Consider the following 21,911-nt stretch of genomic DNA (forward strand, 5'->3'; position numbering starts at 1 on the left):
CGTTCTTCTGTTGGGCACAATACAAATCATTGAACCAAAATACAGAATGTAACTTAATTCATGCAAGTGATATATTATTATTCTAAAGAAATATATTCTATTTTCTACTATATAGAGGAGGAAGCATGGAACGACCAAGGTATATTAGTTATTTATATCAATTATAGGGGGAAAAAGGTAATTTAAATATTATGTAAATCACTTGATGCTTCCAGAAAGGTCTTTCATCTTCTTCTCTCTTAGAAGAAGAAGAATCAAGCAGACCGAAGAATAACCCATTCGTAAGCAACTATTCTCTTCATTTTCTCCTCATCAAGAATTATGGTAAATATTTTTTTAAGCATTAATAGGCGTGCCGGAACTTCTCTGACTTTAACGGCCCTCTCTCTCTAACGGCTCTCTCTCTCTCCCTACCCTCTCTTTCTCTCGCCCTGATCCCCGGCCCCCGTCGCCGTCGCCGACCCGACCCGACCTCCGGTCCCCGGCGCCGACCCCCGTCGCCGCTCCCCGCCGCCCTCTGTCGCCGACCTACGGTTCCAAGCCGTCCCCCCCCCCCTCCGACGCCGGCGGGGTACAACAGCCCAACAACCGAAGCTCTGTCTTCAGCCGCAGCTCCGTCTGTACCCGCCGCCCGGTAGCCAGCAGCCGCAGCACCCAAACGACGACCAGTTCCGACCAGTTCCCTCGGTCTCCAGCAGCCGCAGCTCCATCTCAGCACCGAAACTCCCCGGACGCCGGTCAACGCTGGGCTTGGTTTCCGGCTTGGTCTACAAGCATAATCCGGTGACTTCTAACCTTTGTTATTTCATTCTTTATTCTGCATTCTTTCATTTTTCGTATTATGCTAGTAGTAGCCCCTGTACCTTGACTTGCGTGGGATTTGTGGATATTGCCTGTTGTCTGTTGTTGCTGTTGCTGTGGTCGTTTCTTGCACTGCTTGGATTGGGTTATCGGCTTGGGAATCTGTGTTTGGGGCTGTGGGTGTTGAGTCCAGTGGTGTTTGCCCCCTAATTGAGTATAGTTTTGTTCCTGGAGTATTTCTTTGAATTTGTGTGAGCCTTGTATTTCTTGTTGCTGCTTTGCTACTACCATCGTTTATATCTTTATATTTTCTTATACTTTCGTGTAGTTGTGGCTGTGGGCGGTAATGGGTGGATAGGGTCAGGTCCGAGGGGGTTGGGGCGTAGGGCCGTGGTGGGGGCGGGGGATGAGAAAAGGGCGGGAGTGGGAGGGAGGCCAAGGTTTGGCCGTGGGGGGGGGGGCAGTGGAGGGCGTGTGGATAGGGTTGGGTCTTGGAATATAGGGACCCTTCAGGGTAAGTCCATAGAGCTTGTGAAGATTCTTAGGAAGAGGAGGATCAACATTGCGTGTGTTCAAGAGACCAAGTGGGTAGGGTATAAGGCTAGGGATGTGGATGGTTACAAGCTGTGGTACTCTGGGAGCGAGAGGCGTAGGAATGGAGTTGGCATCTTAGTAGATGAAGAGCTTAGAGGGCAGGTAGTAGAGGTGAAGAGGATCAACGATAGGTTGATGACTATTAAGTTGGTCTTTCGGGGGTTTACCCTGAACGTGTGTAGTGCTTATGCTCCGCAAGTGGGACCGGGGGGGGGGGGAGGAGAAGATGCGGTTTTGGGAGGCTTTGGAGGAGGTGGTGAGAGGCGTGCCTAGCTCGGAGAAGATTGTTGTAGCAGGAGATTTCAACGGGCACATCGGGGCGTTACCGGGAGGCTTTGGTGATGTGCATGGTGGTTTTGGTTTTGGGGAGAGAAATGATGAGGGGTCTACCCTATTGGAGTTTGCGAGGTCCTTTGGGCTGGTGGTGGTGAACTTGGGCTTCCCGAAGAAGGACGAGCACCTGATCACCTTTCGAAGCGCGATAGCCAGGGCCCAGATTGACTTTTTGTTGCTTAGGAAAAGGGATAGGGCATTGTGTAAGGACTGTAAGGTCATCTCGAGTGAGAATCTTTCGACCCAGCATAGGCTCTTGGTTATGGATTTGGGTATAAAGAAGAATGGAAAGAAGAGGAGTAAGGAGTATAGACCTAGAATTAAGTGGGGCGGCCTGACGCCAGTGAATGCGTGGGAGATAGGGGAGAAGTTGGCGGGAATGGGGGTGTGGGAGTGTAGGGGAGACGTGGATAGTATGTGGGATAGGGCGGCTAGGTGCATCAGGGAGAATGCAAGTGAGGTGTTGGGTGTTTCTAGGGGCCGGGTGGGCACCATCGGGGGGATTGGTGGTGGAATGAGGAGGTGGAGAAGAAAGTGGGGACCAAGAAAGGGGCGTATGCTAAGTTGGTGGAGAGTAAGGACGAAGAGGAGAAGCGGGTAAACAGGAAAGAGTACAAGCTAGCGAGGAAGGAGGCTAAGTCAGCAGTCATGGCAGCTAAGACGGCCGCTTTTGAGAGCTTGTATGCAGGGTTACAGGGGAAAGGAGGGGAGAAAAAGTTGTTTAGACTCGCTAAGGATAGGGAGAGGAAGGGTCGTGACCTCGATCAGGTGAGGTGCATTAAGGGGGAGGACGGTAGAGTGTTGGTGGAGCACGGCCACATTAAGAATAGATGGCAGTCGTATTTTCATAGGCTCTTGAATGACGAAGGGGATAGAGCTATTGTGTTAGGGGAACTGAAGCACTCAGAGGAGTGTCGGGATTTTAGCTATTGTAGACGTTTTAAGGTAGAAGAGGTTAGACAGGCTGTTCGCAGGATGCGAAGGGGTAGGGCGACGGGGCCGGATGAGATACCGGTGGAGTTTTGGAAGTTCGTTGGAGAGGCTGGTGTAAGGTGGTTGACTGGATTGTTTAATGAAATCTTCAAGACGGCAAAGATGCCCGAGGCTTGGAGGTGGAGTACCATGATCCCTCTCTATAAGAATAAGGGTGACATCCAGAGTTGCAATAACTATAGGGGGATTAAGTTATTGAGTCACTCTATGAAGATCTGGGAGAGAGTGGTCGAGGTGAGGCTGAGACGGATAGTGTCTATTTCGGAAAACCAGTTTGGATTTATGACTGGCCGCTCGACGACGGAGGCAATTCACCTGGTACGGAGGTTGGTGGAATAGTATAGGGAAAGGAAGAAGGACCTGCACATGGTGTTTATCGACCTAGAGAAGGCTTACGACAAAGTCCCCAGGGAGGTGCTTTGGAGATGCTTGGAGGTGAGTGGAGTACCGCTGGCATATATCAGAGCAATTAAGGATATGTATGATGGAGCGAAAACTCAGGTGAGGACGACGGGAGGAGACTCAGAGCATTTCACTGTCCTGACAGGATTGCATCAGGGATCTACTCTTAGTCCCTTTTTGTTTGCGTTGGTGATGGATGTGTTGACGCGGCGTATTCAAGGGGAGGTGCCGTGGTGTATGCTTTTTGCAGATGATGTAGTTCTGATAGATGAGACTCGAGGGGGTGTGAATGACAAATTAGAGGTGTGGAGGCAAACTCTTGAGTCTAAAGGGTTCAGGGTAAGCAGAAGCAAGACAGAGTATGTGGAATGCAAGTTTAATGACGTAAGGCGGGAGAATGAGGTAGTAGTGAAGCTGGAATCACAGGAGGTATGTAAGAGGGATAGTTTCAAGTATCTCGGGTCCGTGATCCAGAGTAACGGTGAGATTGACGAGGATGTCTCACACCGTATTGGGGCGGGATGGATGAAGTGGAAGCTCGCGTTGGGGGTGCTGTGTGATAAGAAGGTGCCGCCCAAGCTTAAAGGCAAATTCTACAGGGTGGTAGTCCGTTCGGCCATGTTGTATGGAGCAGAGTGTTGGCCAGTTAAGAACTCCCACATCCAAAAAATGAAGGTGGCAGAAATGCGGATGTTGCGCTGGATGTGTGGGCTGACTAGATGGGATAGAGTTCGCAATGAGACTATCCGAGAGAAGGTTGGTGTGACTCCAGTGGAGTGCAAGATGCGGGAAGCCCGATTGAGATGGTTTGGACACGTGAAGAGGAGAGGCATGGATGCCCCGGTCCGTAGGTGTGAGAGGCTAGCGTTGGATGGTTTTAGGCGGGGTAGGGGTAGGTCGAAGAAGTACTGGGGTGAGGTGATTAGGCGGGACATGGAGCAGTTACAGCTCACCGAGGACATGACCCTAGATAGGAAGGTCTGGAGGACGCGGATTAGGGCAGAGGACTAGGGCCAGTTTGGGTCGCTAGTGTAGGGAATTACTTAGTGGGGGTTTTATGAATGTTATGATTCCGTGTTCCATGTTTTATTACGAATCTGTGTGCTTTTCTTTGTTTTATATTACTTATGGGTGCCGTATTTATGATATGTAATCTTGTGCTGTGCTTTACTATGTGTTTGTGTGGTATCTCGTGCCTTGAGCCGGGGGTATATCGGAAACAACCTTTCTACTTCTTTAGAGGTAGAGGTATGGACTGCGTACATCTTACCCCCTCCCAGACCCCACTAGGTGGGAATACACTGGGTTTGTTGTTGTTGTTTATAAGAAAAAGATTTTTCATATGTATTGGCAAGAATTGGTCTTTTATTGCCTTTCGAAATACTGATGGTGACAATTTCAGGTAATTTTTTGCTCAAATTTTTCCTAATCTTCTTCCAATTTGTCAATTTCATTAGTTGATGCTTCGTTCCTTCATTCTTAATCTCTTTCTTTTGTTGTATTTTTTTATTTTTCTTCACACTTATGTTCTTCATTCATATGAGTGTTTTAATTTTTAGCAGGCTTCTTCTAATTGTCTTCTTACTTGCGGATTTCATGATCTGAAATTTATTATTAATGTCGTAAATTGTATCTTTTGTCAGACCCCCCACCAAGTATATAAGTTTTTGCATGCATTACACAAGTATCTAAGTTTCAACATATTTATTACATTGTCATAATAAGTATTGGCTTTAGTTCCCTATTGTAATACCCCGTATTTCCGTAGCTTAATTTAAGTTTTAGTACATGAGTAATCCCATGTAAAATTTTTGAAATACTTAGTATTTTTCAGTTTAAAGCCTGACATTGCGTATGAAATTTAATTAGCTTTCCAACGATATAAAATTCGCCCAAATCCGATACCCGGGTGAAGAGTTAGAGTCATTTTAGTGAAACAGTGTACTACCTGGTACTTCAGCGCATTGTGGAGGCAGTCCAAATGGCAATTTTCATTTCTAGTGAGACAACCTGATACCATCGCATCGCGCCACCAACCAGTTTCCCAATTATCACTTTTCCAATGTTACTCTGCGATAATAGCGTGTTGCGTCAAGGCCCTGTTTCCCATTCAGTAAGGCACCGTGATGGCGTCGCATCACGTCATCAGTCCAATTCCCAGTTTTCCACTTTCTAGTGAGCCAACGCGATTGTACCCCATCGTTCCAGGGTGTAATTTCAGAAATTTTTGACGAAAATCCAAAGTTTCATCTAGGGTTAAATTAGTCTTTTCCCATGATTTTATTAAATCCAGATATGGGATTAAAGCCCTAAAAATGTTTTATGTCATTCATTATTCAATTTTTTCCCAAAATCAAGAGCTTTCTCTCTACAATACAAAACCGTATCTTCAAGAAAACATGAGCAATCTTAAGAAATCCTTCAAAAAACTTCAAGAACTCTTCTTCTCAGGTATGTTAGGTGTTCATTCATGGGTCCCTTTCACCCATGAAGTCCAAGAATCCTTTTTAAACATACAAGATCTCAGATTCATGATTTTCATGTTTGAATTAGATTGAATTCATGTTCATGATATTAGTTGGGTTTCAATCCATGAATTAATTGCAAGTTTCATAAAAATTAAATAGCATGTGTGATGAATATGTGATTATCTTGATAAACTCTTGAATTTACGAATTGATTAATGTATCATGTTGTTCATGTGTTGGCCATTATCATGTAAATAATCCATGCTCCCCAAGTGTTTTCTAAATTGCCTATGTGAAGTAAATAGTGGAATCATGACATATTATTATGTGGTTCCAATCATGTACAAGCTTATGCCCTACACGTGTTTGATAAAATGCTTATGTGATTTGACTAGTGAAAGCATGACATGTTATTATGTGATCCCATTCATGTACAAGTTCATGTATATCAAGTGTTTGACAAAATGTCTAAAGGAGTGTATTGTTAGCAAGCAAGTATTGTTATGCCTTTATGATCATGTTATGTCTTTTTTATGCTATCGAGTCCTGGGCGTATTTAATACCCGACAATTTAGCTGTTTACCTAGAGCCAGTGTCAGTTATAGAATAGTATTAGTTATGTCACAATCAGTAGAACTCAGTCATGTACTGACCGCATACTCTTTCTTTGCATTATGATGTCTTTTTCCATGTTGTAATTTCTTATTCAGATATCTCATTCGGACCATGCCAAGATTTCTTTGCTCCGTAAGGTCAGTAGAACTTTATAAAAAGAGTATCAAGAAATGCTCCAGTTGAGTATAAGTTTTTAGTATGAGTTAGTCCATTGTGACGCCCTGAATCTGGTACTCAGAATGCTACACGATGCTTGTGATCCTGAAGGACCACAAGCTAACCCATGACTGATATCTGTACCTGAACACTGAATGTACTGTATAAATGCGGAGTAAAAGGATGAAAGGCCATAAGGTTCAAATATATGATAAAACACAACATCTAAAAATACTGTATATAAATACCAAAACAACTGAAATAACTGTTTGAACATACTATAGTCTGAAATCCTCTAACACTATACTGTCTGAATATGGAGTTGATGGGATATGTCCTCAACTAACTTTAACTACTGAAATAAACTAAGTACTATAGAAGTGAAGTAATCAAATCATAACATCCTCGAATGATGAGGACTCACTGCTGACTCTGACTGCAAAAATTGGAATGCTACTGATGTTCTAGAGCGCGTACTTCTGAACCTATGGTATAAAACACCAAAGCACAAATGTGTCAGTACGATTGAATGTACTGGTATGCTAGTGAGGTAGGCTGAATGTAAAGGGTTCATATGCATGAACAATACTATCTGACTGTATAACATGAACGTGAGAATACATACATGGTTAAGTAACTGTAACTGAATTCGTGATAATACTGACTACTAAGTCTGAATACTGATATCATAAGTTACTGATAACTGATGTAATTGATACTGAGTGACTGTATTTTATAGTCTTGATTCTGATGGAACTAGCTAAGTTCCATACTGTACTGGTAATTATATCTGACAGTCTAGATTTTGTAGAACTATCTGAGTTCTATAACTGAGACTGATACTGTAACTATGGTAAGTATTCCTTTAATCGACATGCCCCTAATAAGCTATTATAGCTGAGTTAGGGTCCAATCTGTAACCTCATTTGGAAGGTTGTCAATACTGCGCTACTAGTAAGGACAAGTTGTGGGTGACCCTCATCTGACAGTGTCCCCAAAAGAGAACCCCAAAAGAGAACAGTGGGACCCTCATCTGACAGTTTTGATCCACCTCATCAACCCTCATCTGTCAGTGTTGATGTCTCAACCTATGCTGGTTACATAGTTTTGGAACGCAAGGATTGCTTCTAAGGATCACACCGTCAACTGACAGTATGTTCCCTCATTCTTGGGTTCACTCAGTGTTAATTCGTACTCATATATGAATAGACACTGAAATGCGGTTAACTGAACTGGACTGGGTTCAGTGAGTTTCGCTGACTGACGGAATATTATTAGATTACTGAGTTACTAAGATTTTTGAGATTACTGGAATTTTTGAGTTTTTCTGAGTCATGAGTCTGACTGAATTCTACTGAGCATGACCTGACTGAGAATATCTTGAAAACTGACACTAGATCTAGGCACACAACTAAATTGTCGGGTACAAGTACCCCCAGGACTCGATAGCATGAAACTGACAAGACATGACACTTCCTGGACTCACGGCCATAATCAACAATTCAAACATGGGTTTCATAATTCATGATTTTAAAATAGGATTCTTGAGCTTCATGGGTGAAAGGAACCCATGAATCAACATTAAACATACCTCAAAAGCTTGGATCTTGATAGATAACAAACGTTTCTTGAACGTTCTTGGATTGGGACACACAGATCTTGATATTTTCTTGATGGTTCTTGAACTTGAAGAACTTGAATTTCTTAGTTTCTTGAAGAAGGGTTTGATCTTGTTCTTGGGAATTAATCTATGAGAGGAACCCTAATTTGGTGTGGTAAGTGAATAATGAAGTTATGAGCTCTGGTCTGGTATAATTAGGGGTTAAAACAGGTGAAAAAAGATCCAAATGCCCTCTTAAAAAATGGTTTAAAATTGCTGAATGGGATCTACGATGGCTTAGGTGACGATCCGTCGCTGGCTCGACGGTTCTTCGCTCTGTCCGTCGCAATCTAGCCAGAAAATGGGTTACTGCCATATTAGTGACGGTCTGGGTGATGGTCCGTCACTGGCTCGACGGTTCATCACTCTTTCCATCGCAGTTTAAATAAAAGGTAGTCTTACTACCTCAGTTGCGATGGTCTGGGCGACGGTCCGTCACTATCTCGACGGTTCGTCGTGTCTTCCGTCACTCCTTGGCAGTTCAAATGGCTTACTGTAAAACGTCCATATCTTTTTACCCCGATACCAAATTTGAACAAAATTGGTATTGTTGGATAGCTATTTCAATTTCCCACATGATAAAGTTGAAATTGGGGAAATTATATCTGATTTAAACATTAATCATTTAAGAAGTCATCACTAACTCTTCTGCTGAAGTGACTTTCTCAGTTACCATGACCGAACAGTTCCTGTATACCCATCGGGTTATGATGGTTTTACCCATTGGGGTAAAGACTGAAAGGGATCTGCTAGAATTTTGGGACTAACTCCAAAATCAACTGCTATATAAGGAGTAATAAAAGACAAAGAAACTCCTGGATCTAGCAAAGCGTAGACGTGCAAGTGAAAGATCTGTAACGTACCGATAACCATATTAACAGAATTTTTCTAATCCTTTCGGGGATGGAGAGCATAGAGTATGTTTGGGCATTACCCACTTGTAGCATTGAAGGTGGTACCCTGCTGATTCGGGCGATCGGACTGAGCTTAGAAACGGTTATGCTGACCTTGAAAACCTGACTGGGGATAACTCTAACTTTGTGGCTTGGTTTGCCATATCCAAAATAGACGTCGTTGCTAGCTCTGCAAATACCCTGATGGTTCTTACCATAAGTTTGACAAAGGGGATAGGTTCGGGCACTGCTAACACTGCCCTAAGGTCTAGGGCCTGGCGCCCTATCCCCGTTGCCGTTTCTGAAGTTCGGCACTGGAGCTCTGGCTAAAGAAGGGGCTGGGACAACAGCCTGCTGATTGCTCTGGGCTACTATTGAGTAAGATAAAGTGAGGGAGTCAATTCTGAATTCTCCATGAAAGGCATGCTCGTCTAGGGAATCTGCCTAAATGGGAGAAGGTACTAACTGATTTTCGATTCTCCTTTTGTTAGCCTTTTTGGGAGATATATTCTATAAATAAAATGGAAGAATAGATTAGACTGGGAGTCTACATTTGAGCTTATGCTCACTAGAACGACATGAATACTGAATGAAGGAAAACTGTTCCTAAAATATCTCATAGCCTCCTGTCTGTAAGTGTGGTGCACTACACACCCATGCACAAGACTCTATTAGATGCGACTTTTCATATTTCCTGGGACACTGTTGAACCTTAGGCTCTGATACCAAGTTTGTAAAGCCCCAAATCTAGTACACGAAATATTACACGGTGCTCATGACTCCGAAGGAACACAAGCTAACCCATGACTGATGTTTGTACCTAAATACTACATAATATACTATATAAATGTAGAATAAAATGCTGAAAGGCCATAAGGTTCAAATATCTAATAAAACACAACATTTAAAAATATGGTATATCAATACCAAAACAACTAAAATAACTATCTAAACATACTATAGGCTGAAAGCCTCTAACACTGTACTATCTGAATAAGGAGTTGATGGGACATGTCCCCAACTCACTTCAACTACTGAAATAAACTAAGTACTGTATAAGTGAAGTAATCAAATCATAACATCCTCGAATGATGAGGACTCACTGCTGACTCTGATTGCTGAAACTGAAATGCTACTGATGTTCTAAAGCTAATACTTCTGAACCTATGGTAGAAAAAAACATAGCATAAATGTGTCAGTATGATTAAATATACTGGTATGCTAGTGAGGTAGGCTGAATGGAAAGGGTTCATATGCATGAGCAATACTAACTGACTGTATTACATGAACGTGAGAATACATGCATGAATAAGTAACTGTAATTGAATTCGTGATAATATGAATACTGAGTCTGAATATTGCTATCATGAGTTACTGATAACTGATGTAACTCATACTGAGTGACTGTATTTGACAGACTAGATTTTAATAGAACTAGCTAAGTTCCGCACTGTACTAGGTTACTGTATCTGACAGTCTAGATTCTATAGAACTATCTGAGTTCTATTATAGAGACTGAGACTGTAACAGTGGGAAGGAGTCCTTTAACCGACATGGCCCTAATAAGCTATTATAGCTGAGTTGGGGTCCAATCTGTAATCCCAATTGAAAGGGTGTCAATACTGCGCCATTGGTAAGGACAAACTATGGGTGACCCTCATCTGACAGTGTCCCTAAAAGAAAATGGTGGGACCCTCATCTGACAGTGTTAATCCACCTCATCAACCCTCATCTGTCAGTGATGATGTGTCAATATATAGCTCTGGAACGCAAGGATTGCTTCTAAGGATCACACCCTTAACTGACAGTGTGTGCCCTAATTCTTGGGTTCACTCGGTGCTAATTCCTACTTTTATATGAATAGACAATAAAACATGGTTAACTGAACTAGACTGGGTTCATTAAGTTCCACTGACTAATGAAATACTACTGAGATTACTTAGTTACTGAGATTTCTGAGATTACTCGAATTTTTGAGTTTTCCTGAGTCATGAGTCTGACTGAATTCTACTGAGCATGGCTTGACTGAGAGTATCTTAAAAACTGACACTGGTTCTAGGAACACAGCTAAATTTTTGGGTACAAGTACCCCCAAGACTCGGTAGCATGAAACTGATAAAATATGATACTTCCTGGACTCACGACCATAATCGATAATCCACAACATAGGTTTCACAATTCATGATTTTAATATAGTATTCTTGAGATTTATGGGTGAAAGAAACCCATGAATCAATACTAAAAATACCTCAAAATCTTGGATCTTGAAAGATAACTAACGTTTCTTGAACGTTCTTGGATTGGGAAACACAGATCTTGATGTTTTCTTGATGGTTCTTGAACTTGAAGAACATGAATTTCTTAGTTTCTTGAAAAGGGTTTTGATCTTGTTCTTGGGGATAAATCTTTGAGAGGAACCCTAATTTGGTGTGGTAGGTCAATAATAAAGTTATGAGCTATGATCTAGTATAATTAAGGGTTAAAACAGATGGAAAAAGACCCAAATGCCCATTTAAAAAATAGCTTAAAATTGCTGAATGGGATCTGCGATGGCTTGGGCGATGGTCCATCGATGGCTCGATGGTTCTTCACTCTGTCCGTCGCAGTCTAGCCAGAAAATAGGTTACTGCCATATTAGCGACGGTCAGGGCGACGATCCGTCGCTGGGTCGACAGTTCATCGCTCTTTACATAATAGTTTGACTAGAAGGTAGTCTTACTGCCTCAGTTGTGACGGTTTGGGATACGGTCCGTCGCTAGCTTGACGGTTCTTCGCGCCTTCCGTCGCTCCTAGGAGGTTCAGACAGCTCATTGTAAAACATCTATATCTTTTTATCCCGATACCGGATTTGGACGAAATTGGTATTGTTAGAAAGCTAATTAAATTTCCCACATGATAGAAGTTGAAATTGGGGAAATTCTATCTGATTTAAACATTAATCATTTAGGAAATCATCACTAACTCTTTTGGAGACTAGATTAGACTTTAAAAAATATTTAGGGTATTATATCCATAAAGCCAGGAATTTAGTTTAGCAGCCAGGCAGACAAGTTCGTATGGTTTCCCATCTTTCCACCCAGTCTCCCTATCCGAAGTCTCCCGAATATGCCCATTCCAAGATGTTGCATCCTAGTAGTTATGAGTTTAGCCCAGTTTATATGTCGTGCCTCAGTTTTAGACCCCAAATACTCAGTCAAGATTCAGTTCGTAGGTACCCCATGCATTGTCTCAGCTTTTCCTCAGTATCTCATCCAGGTCGACATTCTCATCGAGGTCGACATTTTTCAAGGGACATAATGTCCCAAGGAAGAGATGCACTATAACCCTTGAGCTTTCATGTCCTAAACCTTTTAATTTCTCTTCGCGTAACGAATCCAATTTGGTGTAACGGGTACTCATAAGTTAACTCTTATTTTAATCTCAGTCGTATTAACATTCCCATGGCATGGCATATATATTCAAGGAATCAGTTCAGTTCATGATATTCAGTTCATGTATCATGTTTCAGACTCAGTCATGTCCTCATGTTCCCGTTCATACATGTTCAGTAAGCGATCTCAGGTTCATTAGTATTCTCAGCTTAAGGTGACTGTCTTCGTTAGATTTACTCAGTTCTATGATGTAGTTACAGTTGTAAACATCGTATCCATTATCATTGCATATTCAGTCATGCATTCATGAATCAGTTCAGTCATGTATTTCATGTATCAGATATGCATGGTCAGTATGTAAAGCCAGCATATCAGTAGTTTTAGTCAAGTAGTCATGCTTTAGTTATGCATGTTCAATGTGTAAACTCAGTCTATTAGAATTTCTCAGCTTGATTAGTCTCATTCGAGGACGAATGTTCCCAATAGGGAGATATTGCAATACCCCGTATTTTTCTAGCTTAATTTAAGTCTTAGTACATGATTAATTCCATGTAAAAAATTTTAAATACTACGTCTTTTTTCAGTTTGAGCCTACCATAGCGTAGGAAATTCAATTAACTTTCCAATGATATAAAATTCACCCAAATCCGATACCCGGGTGAAGAGTTAGAGTCATTATAGTGAAACAGTGTACCACCTGGTACTTCAGCGCATTGCGGAGGCGGTCCAAATGACAATTGTCATTTTCCAGTGAGCCAACATGATACCACCACATCGTGCCTCCAACCAATTTCCCAATTTTCACTTTTCTAATGTTTCTTCATGGTAATGGCGCGTCGCGCCAATGCCCAGTTTCTCATTCAGTAAGGCACCGTAATGGCGTCGCGTCGCGCCATTAGCCCAGTTCTCAGTTGTCCACTTTTCAGTGAACCAGCACGATCGTGTCGCGTCGCGCCATTAGCCCAGTTCTTAGTTGTCCACTTTTCAGTGAACCAGCACTATCGTGTCGCGTCGCGCCAGAGGGTAGTGTCGAAAATTTTTAATAGAAATCCAAAGTTTCGTCCAGTGTTAAATTAATCTTTTCCCATGATTTTATTACGTCTAGATATGGGATTAAAGACCTAAAATCATTTTATGTCGTTCATTATTCAATTTTTACCCAAAATTAAGAGTTTTCTCTCTACAATACAAAACCCTAACGTCAAGAAACCAAGAGCAATCTCAAGAAATCCTCCAAGAACCTTTAAGAACTCTTCTTCTCAGGTATGTTAGGTGTTCATTCATGGGTCTCTTTCACCCATAAAGTCCAAGAACCCTTTTTAAACATACAAGATCTCAAATTCATGATTTTCATGTTTGAATTAGATTGAATTCATGTTCATGATATTAGTTGGGTTTCAATCCATGAATTAATTGTAAGTTTCATGAAAATTGAATAGCACGTGTGATGAATATGTGATTATCTTGATAAACCCTTGAATTTACAAATTGATTAATGTATCATGATATTCATGTGTTGGCCATTATCATGTAAATAATCCATGCTCCCCAAGTGTTTGCTAAATTACCTATGTGAAGTAAATCGTGGAATCATAACATGTCATTATGTGGTCCCAATTATATATAAGCTTATGCCCTACAAGTGTTTGATGAAATGCTTATGTGATTTGACTAGTGAAAGCATGACATGTTATTATGTGATCTCATTCATGCACAAGTTCATGTATATTAAGTGTTTGAAAAAATGTCTAAATGAGTGCATTGTTAGCAAGTATTGTTATGCCTTTATGATCATGTTATGGCTTTCTTTTATGCTATCGAGTCCTAGGGTATTTAATATCTGACAATTTAGTTGTTTACCTAGAGCCAGTGTCAGTTATAGAATAGTATCAGTCATGTCACAATTAGTAAAACTCATTCAGTCACAGAACTCAGGAAAACTCCGTAGACTCAGTATCAATCCAGTCCAGTTCAATATAATCAGTTCAGTGTCTATTCAGTTGGGAGTAGGATTAAGCACCGAGTGAGCCTAGGGATGAGGGCTCACCCATTAGTTAGGACTAGGTCCCTAGAAATAATCCTTAAGTTCCAGAACTACGTAGCCAGCGTAGTTATGAAATGTCACCCGTTAGATAGGACTAACATACTCAGGGATCACCCGCTAGTTTCGGACTGATCTCAGGGGTCACCCGTTAGATAGGACTGACTCCACAGTAGTTGTTAGTACCCATGGAACGGTATTAGCATCCTTTCAATTGGGGTTACAGATTGGACCTCAACTCAGTTATCTTATCTTATTTGGGGCATGTCGGTTAGATGATTACCTCCCACAGTTTCAGTTTGTCTTCAGTTTAGAACTTAGTTCATTTTACAGAATCAGGACTGTCAGACAAAGTCAATCAGTATCAGTAAATCAGTTATCAGTAACTTTAGATATCAGTTACTCAGTTATCAGAACTCAGTGCTCAGCTTCAGAAAAGCTCAGTTACAGTCTATATGTATATGTACAGTATTGCATACTCAGTGATTTTCGTAGTATCAGTTATCCACGTGCTCTTATATTTAGTGATTCTATATCATCCAGTCAGTTATTGTTCATGCATATGAACTCTTATATTCAGCCTTACCTCATCTAGCATACTAGTACATTCCACGCACTGATCGCATACTCTTTCTTTGTATTATGATGTCTCATATCATAGATTCAGACGCTCAAGATCCCGACCGCATTTATACAGGTCCAATCAGCAGTTGTAGATTTAGTAGTGAGTCCTCATCTATCAGGGATATGATTTATTTCAGTTTATCAGTAGTTCAGTAGTTGGGGTCGTAAGCACCGTGTGGCATCTAGAGTGTACTCTCGGGGCGTTACACCTCTTTTTTTTTGTGGAAATTGTGGTATATATTGTTACTAACTCTACTTTATGGAGTTGTCCATTTCGAAGAATCTGAAATGTTAGGTTGAACCAGAATTTGGTAGGGCGTGAATGCCACGAAGCTTGGGGGGGTACAGTTACAGATCCAAACAAAGCAATGGAACACATAATTAGTCACCTTAGCAGAAAGGAAAAAGCAAAAGGTACTCTCTTCTGTCTCTTTTTTCAAATCTTTCAGCTGGCTTCCTACGCAAGATTCTTCAACGTGATAGTCACACATTTATTCACTGTTTTCCAGTTCAAAAGGCAGAGAAGAACAACGAGATTGACATAGAGGATGAAAATTTATCTTTAGATTCTGCAAGAAACTCCTTTTCTCAAGCTCTTAAAGTGACTAGAGACTCAATTTTTTCAAAGTACAAAGCAATTCACCTCACAGTTTGTGTAAGCATTTTTTTTATTTTTGTGGATTTTTGGTTTGAATAATTCATTGGAATAGAAGGTCAAGATCGGAGGTTTGGGTCGGGATCTCTATTGAAGAAACCAGACAGGCGAAGACCTGCTTCATTAGATCTAAACAATGATGTGGTAAACACCTGTCATTATTCTTCTCCGCGTTTTGGAGTCATGAAGAAGAATCCCATTACGACTAGCCGAGTTGCTACATTTCCAAGTCCAAGAACACCAAATTATCGTCATTCCAATGTTGGGATTCAAAAAAGGTGGAGTTCAGAACGTGTGCAATTGCATCCCGCTGCTAATAGGAGGCAATTAAATACTGCATTGCTGCCTCAGAATAATGGAAGGGCATTACCTTCCAAATAGGAATATGCAGAGAGGCGGATTTTTAGCCCGGTCTCGAGAGATGGTTCTATTAGAAATTCATTACAGCAACAGCAGTGGCGGCCTTAATCCAAAATCGGGCCTCTTGGTCCTCCTGGTCTAGCTTACTAATCATTGTATTCTCCTGCACTACCTATTTTTTAAGGGAGGAAATGGTGGTAATCTGTTAGCCAATTCCCCCTTTTCAACCAGAGTGATAATAAATGATGGTTTGTCAATTCAAAGTGGAGGCAGCTAGGGCAGTGAAAACTTTTATGCTCTAACAGAACCATGCATGGCAAGGTCCGTTAGCGTGCATGGATGCTCTGAACTAGTCTTTTTATCGACCTTGCCTATTTCCCAAGGTACTGATTTTTCTTTCCCGTTGACTGCTTGTTTGCTTAATGTAAATAATATGTTACCTTACTATTTATTGCACATTGATTTGCGTTGCAGCATCATAATAGTAAAATATAGCATTCTTTTAGACGATAATTCCTAGAAGAAAGAGGTAATATGCAAGAAGATTACAAATAGAGCCCATTGGTTAATTGGTTGCAATACTTGATTGTTCCTTTGGAAGATTGAGACCTACATTTCCACTATTAAAAGCACAGCTTACTTATAAGGGATCTACCAAAATGGTTAACCAGCTTCTTGGTTGGAGATTTGATGTCGCTGAAAGTGCACCCATTTTCATCACACTGTCAAGAAAAGTGACCAGAAAGAAAGAAACAAATGTTCATTTTCTCTTATCATTGAAGAAGTTTAGTAGTTAGATATATGATCAAGCTCAACTCAAATCCCTTGAATATTTGCTACAAATTATTGTAGCTTTTTATGCGCAAATATTATTATAGTTATATATGTTTATATATCATTACTTCCTATGTCAACGAGCTTAGCTACCTGTGTTTATACAAAATAAATAAATAAATTGCATGTGTGCAGATGAGAAGAAGTTTAGTTTCCTACCATAAAAGAATCAACAACTAATTCTAGGATCTTTCTAATTCACAGATATGAAAAGTGCGTACACAAGTAAATAAAGAAAAACTAGGATATCACAGTAACTCTAGCATTACTTAATCTAAAAGAATTGAGAGAGATATTAAGAAAAATAGCTTCTTTTCGTAGTAATGGAGAAAGTTGCTTCTGTCAGCACTATAATGACAACATGTTTTACAGTTACTGTGAACCTTAAGAATGGTTATGGCCCAGCTTTAGCACATCTCGACCAAATCCACAGGATACGAACATTTTGTTACTTTTTCCTCACATCTCGACTAAATCCACAGGATACGAACATTTTGTTACTTTTCCTCTTACTTCTTTCTCTTGAGATGGTCCTCCTCAATGGTTCAGGAGGCAGCATATTTACTCTGTTATGGTCTTTCAAAAATTGATTAACCAAAAAAAATTGATGTGTAGTCTTTAAGAAATGAATACAAATTAGAGTAACAATATGTTGACGAAATGAATGATTAATAAATTTTATCTTAGCAGGTTTTTTCAAGTAATCATTCTCCCTGAGAAGCTCCAAATGTGGAGACTTCAAATATACTTCACGGGCCTTATAAACGTATATAAATGTCTACATAAGACAAAAACAAACAAAATGAAGGATCAAGTGATAGAATTCTTGGGATAATAGGAAGTCATAAAATCAATAAAAAGAAACATCTTGCTAGCGTACCAATCTCATCTCATATGTTCTAGCTGCAACCTCCCTATTCCTAATTTTTCGTTTAGTCATTTGGAGAAGCCTTTGGTCTTCACTCATGACAACTCCTCTATATTTCGTTCTCTGCCTCTTTCTAGAAGTCATTTCACCACAGTAGAAGTTAAGAAATTATTTACTATGTTAACAATATTGTTATAACATCAAAAAGAATGATTATAAGATGGATGTGCATTGCTACTTATGTATTGTGAGGTCATTTCTTCGACCATCTTTTCAGTCCCATCTACATCTTCTCCCAATAGATCGATATTGTTATTAAGATCTATTAATGTTTCTGTTGTTGGAGTGAGTTTTGTTCTTTATTTTTTCTTTCGGTTATATGTAGATTTCTTGTGTATTTTATCCCACTCAGACGCTCCTCGTCGTCGCCATAGGAAGCCATATAATCAGTACAAATTGAATCACATATGCTTTGTGTTTCTTGTTAAGAAACTGTATGATGATGTTGATTGCATTTTAATTGGGCGGAATTTGATGTGTACACGAAAAGTAAGATTGCTTCGATTGATATTGGTTCTCCTGTTGTTCGTATGGCTTATAGTCCAACAAGTGGACATTGTGTAATTGCTATTTTTGAGATTAGTTCATGAAATATCTTCAATTCTTTCTATTAAAACCTGTAAATAATAACACTTGTTGCGTTACCATGAACGTAAGTGTGCTGAAAGATCATGGCATTAGGCTCATGTAATTTTACAATGCATCATAAATACTCTGCATAGTTCTAGAAAAATCCTTCTTCCTTCTTTCAAATTAGCTCATTTCTTCAAATTTTGGAAGACGTCTTTTATAATAGTATAAAGACCTATAGTAGATGAAGTTTTTCGCGGCAAGGATCCTCAGGAGGTAAGATTTTTTCACTCTGTTTGGACAACCTTTTATGCCTCTCGTCTCTTCAGGTGCCAAATTATGGCCTTGATTCAGATATACCCCATCATTTTGTAATCACAATGCTGGGTTTTATCTTAGTTCATGTGTGAACTCATTTGTACTCGAGGTTGAATTTATTCAATGGATGTTACAAATTTTGATGGTTTTTGAAATTCAGGCCCTCACTTCACACACTGCAAATGGCATGCCTGCATCATTAATTACGTTGATGCAGCAAGTAAAGCAACACCAACCAATTAATTGCCCACATGAATTGTTTTAGTTCTATTTTTTTTTCCTTCAATTTCTGGGGTTTTACTGTTTCTTGCTCTAATATTCGTGGGTTATTGCCTTTAATTTACTTATTATTGTTTGTGTCATTTATCTTTTATTTCCTCCATAATTTTTAATTTCAATAAAAGTAATAGTAACTTTATCTTCCACTTAATTTGATTTGTAGGAATGAATAATTCATGCTTGTAACATCCATAACAAGCTCGATTTTGTGAGTAATAAATTACTCATCCTATATCGAAGCTTCAATTTTGTGGAAGGTAATGATTGTTGATTCTTCTGAGAAAAGTAATTACAGAGAAAACTTTCTCGGCATTGCTGGAAAACTTATTTGTTAACGATGACTCGATGAGTATAACTAACTTACTTTTTTTGTTCCCTAGTAATTAATATTTTTTTTGGTAACCTTAATCTAGATATCAATGTCATCATGTTTCATTGGCTGGTTGTTCAATGTTTATATGTGTGATTACTGAGTAGTGTTCATTACGTCGTTTGATGAATATTTTGTTTTCAATTTTTTCCTCCTGATTTAGTTTTTTGGATGTTCTATGTATGTGTTTTGAATAGTAGTATTATACTCCAATCACCTCTACTTTTTTACTTTTATCAAAATTATAGTATAAATTACTCATACTAAGAGTAAAATTTATCAAGTTTTTATGATGGAATGGTATACCTGACTGAAAGTGCAAAATGGAGCCCGCTTTAATCATTTTTTGATAACTGGCTTATAATATTTCATTTTATATATTTATTGAAACTTCTCAGCTATGTGGACTTTCACAGTCTGTAAATAAATTTTCATGTCCTCTTGTTTGTACAACGATAACTGAGTCTATACTTTCTAAATGCTCTCCTTTTTTTCTCACTTTGAATCTGAATCCTTCCTCCTTTTTTTCACAGGTAGATGTTGCCGTCAAATACTGTCAGCTCGAATTTTTAACATGCTTGAAGATATGCAATATAAATAGTATAGCATATAGATATACAATGTAAATATTATAAACTTAGAGATGTGAAATGTAAATAATGATGTATTTGTATTTTTGTAGCAACAGTTTGCAAAAATACAAAATACAACTTGTTATACTATGTAATTATGAAACTGTTGCTATGAAACTCATAATTAAGGGAATAAGTATGCTATTTCTGAATTTTTCCCTAAAAAAATACTTGTGAAAATAATTTAGATGGGCCTCATATAAGATGTCAAATTAATTTGAAACATAAAGAGTTAATTTATTATTTTATGTCTATTTTACTTTTTTTTTTAATCAAATTTATTAACTTTTTAATACTTAAATAATTTATAATAATTAATTAGAGGTGGTGTAGTAAATTACGGTTGAAACAACTGAAACAGATATGTCATAAATATCTATTTTACTTATTTATTTTTATTAATTATTATTAATTTCTTAATATGTAAATGACATATAATAATGTAGATCACTGAAACGAAAAATTTGTTAAAAAAAATTAAAATTTAATTTCCTTATTTACGTATTTTATGCTTCATTAGTTGTACCTAATAAAAATTAATATTTTGATCACTCAGATCTTAGATCGTAACTATGCATTTAATTCTTTTTATTTGATTCTAATCATTTAGATGTCAGCAGGTGTACTACCTCCATACCTTTTTTTGACACGGATATTACTATTGTAAAGTACTTCATTCGATCATTTTTTATTTATAATTTTTTTTATCTATATTATCCTTGTTGTTAAATATTATTTATAATCTAATACTTAAATTACTTATAATAACTATTTAGAAGTGATATAATAAAATTACTATAAAAGTTACTTGTGAAATTTTTCTAAGTGAAACCCGTATAAGTCGACAACTTAATTTAAAACATCAATGATTAACTAATTAGAAGTGATATAATAAAATAACTATAAAATGTACTTGTGAAAAAAAATTTAAGTGGACTCCATATAAGTCCTCAAGTTAATTAAAACATCAAGAGTTAACTCATAATTTTTTGTCAATTTTATCTTCTTTTTTTTTTTATGAAATATTATTAATTCTCTAATGCTTAAATGATCTATAATAATTAATTAGGGGTGATATAATAAAATCACGATTGAAGTAGCTGAAACAGGCATGTCATAAATGTCTATTGTACTTTTTAATTAAATATTATTAATTTTTTAATACGTAAATGACTTATAATAATTAATTAGGAATGATATAACAAAATCACGGTTGAAGTAGCTGAAATAGACATGTCAGAAATATTTATTTTACTTTTTTAATTATACATTATTAATTTTCTAATACGTAAATGACTTATATAATTAATTAGGGATGATATAGTAAAATCATGATTGAAGCAGCTGAAGCAGACATGTTATAAATTTTTATTTTTTTAATTAAGCAATATTATCTTTTTAATACACAAGTGAATTATAATAATTAATTAGGGGTGATATAGCAAAATCATGGTTGAAGCAGCTAAAGTAGGCATGTCATAAATTTTTATCTTACTTTTTTTAATTAAATAATATTAATTTTTCAATACGTAAATGACATATAATAATTAATTAGGATGATATAGTCAAATCACGGCTGAAGCAGGCATGTCGTCTACAAGATGCCTACTTCAGCAGTTTCTTTCACACTTATATATAATTTATAGACTAGTGAATGTTCGCGCGATTATAAATGATATTTTATATTATAGATATAACAATTAACAAAAATTATCAATATACTGAAAAATAAAAAGATACAAAAACTTTATTATCGTAGATGAATAAAATTAGAGAAATAGATATTAATTTCTATATGCATCTAACGTATTTGTTTCTTCCAAAGAAAATGAGAATGGAGTTTAATATCTAACTTTACCTAATTAAGTTGTGGAAACAGATTTCAAAGAAAATGAAAATGAAGTTTAATATCTAAATTTTACCTAATTAAGTTGTGGAGCAAATTCTTACAGAAATATTAGATAAAACTGTATACAATAAATTCATATTCATTGTTAGTATAGTACGCAATGGG

General features: G+C 38.2%; 1 protein-coding gene across 13 annotated transcripts; it reads left to right on the forward strand.

Moving 5' to 3' along the window:
- The first annotated feature begins 218 nt into the window (after positions 1 to 218).
- LOC107850379 lies at positions 219 to 20,065 on the forward strand. 13 transcript variants are annotated; one of them, XR_007048615.1, is made up of 6 exons: positions 288 to 783; positions 15,257 to 15,365; positions 15,461 to 15,578; positions 15,662 to 16,349; positions 19,059 to 19,152; positions 19,799 to 20,028. XR_007048615.1 is itself a non-coding variant. In XM_047401586.1 (4 exons), exon 1 carries the CDS (start codon positions 3,088 to 3,090, stop codon positions 4,132 to 4,134), a length of 1,047 nt encoding a protein of 348 aa, XP_047257542.1. In that variant the 5' UTR covers positions 1,241 to 3,087; the 3' UTR covers positions 4,135 to 6,343; positions 15,257 to 15,365; positions 15,461 to 15,578; positions 15,665 to 16,857. The 13 variants fall into 13 exon arrangements, 1 of the variants encoding a protein (XP_047257542.1); XR_007048616.1 differs by lacking the exons at positions 19,059 to 19,152; positions 19,799 to 20,028 and adding an exon at positions 16,441 to 16,857 and having other exon boundaries at positions 221 to 783; positions 15,665 to 16,349; XR_007048612.1 differs by lacking the exons at positions 19,059 to 19,152; positions 19,799 to 20,028 and adding an exon at positions 16,441 to 16,857 and having other exon boundaries at positions 268 to 783.
- The last annotated feature ends 1,846 nt before the right edge of the window (positions 20,066 to 21,911 follow it).

Source organism: Capsicum annuum, chromosome 12 (genome assembly GCF_002878395.1).
Source record: "Capsicum annuum cultivar UCD-10X-F1 chromosome 12, UCD10Xv1.1, whole genome shotgun sequence".
Classification (NCBI taxonomy): Eukaryota; Viridiplantae; Streptophyta; class Magnoliopsida; order Solanales; family Solanaceae; genus Capsicum; species Capsicum annuum.

Coding starts and splice junctions, on each gene's coding strand:
- LOC107850379 (XM_047401586.1), top strand. CDS start 3,088: ATGGTGTTTATCGACCTAGAGAAGGCTTACGACAAAGTCCCCAGGGAG.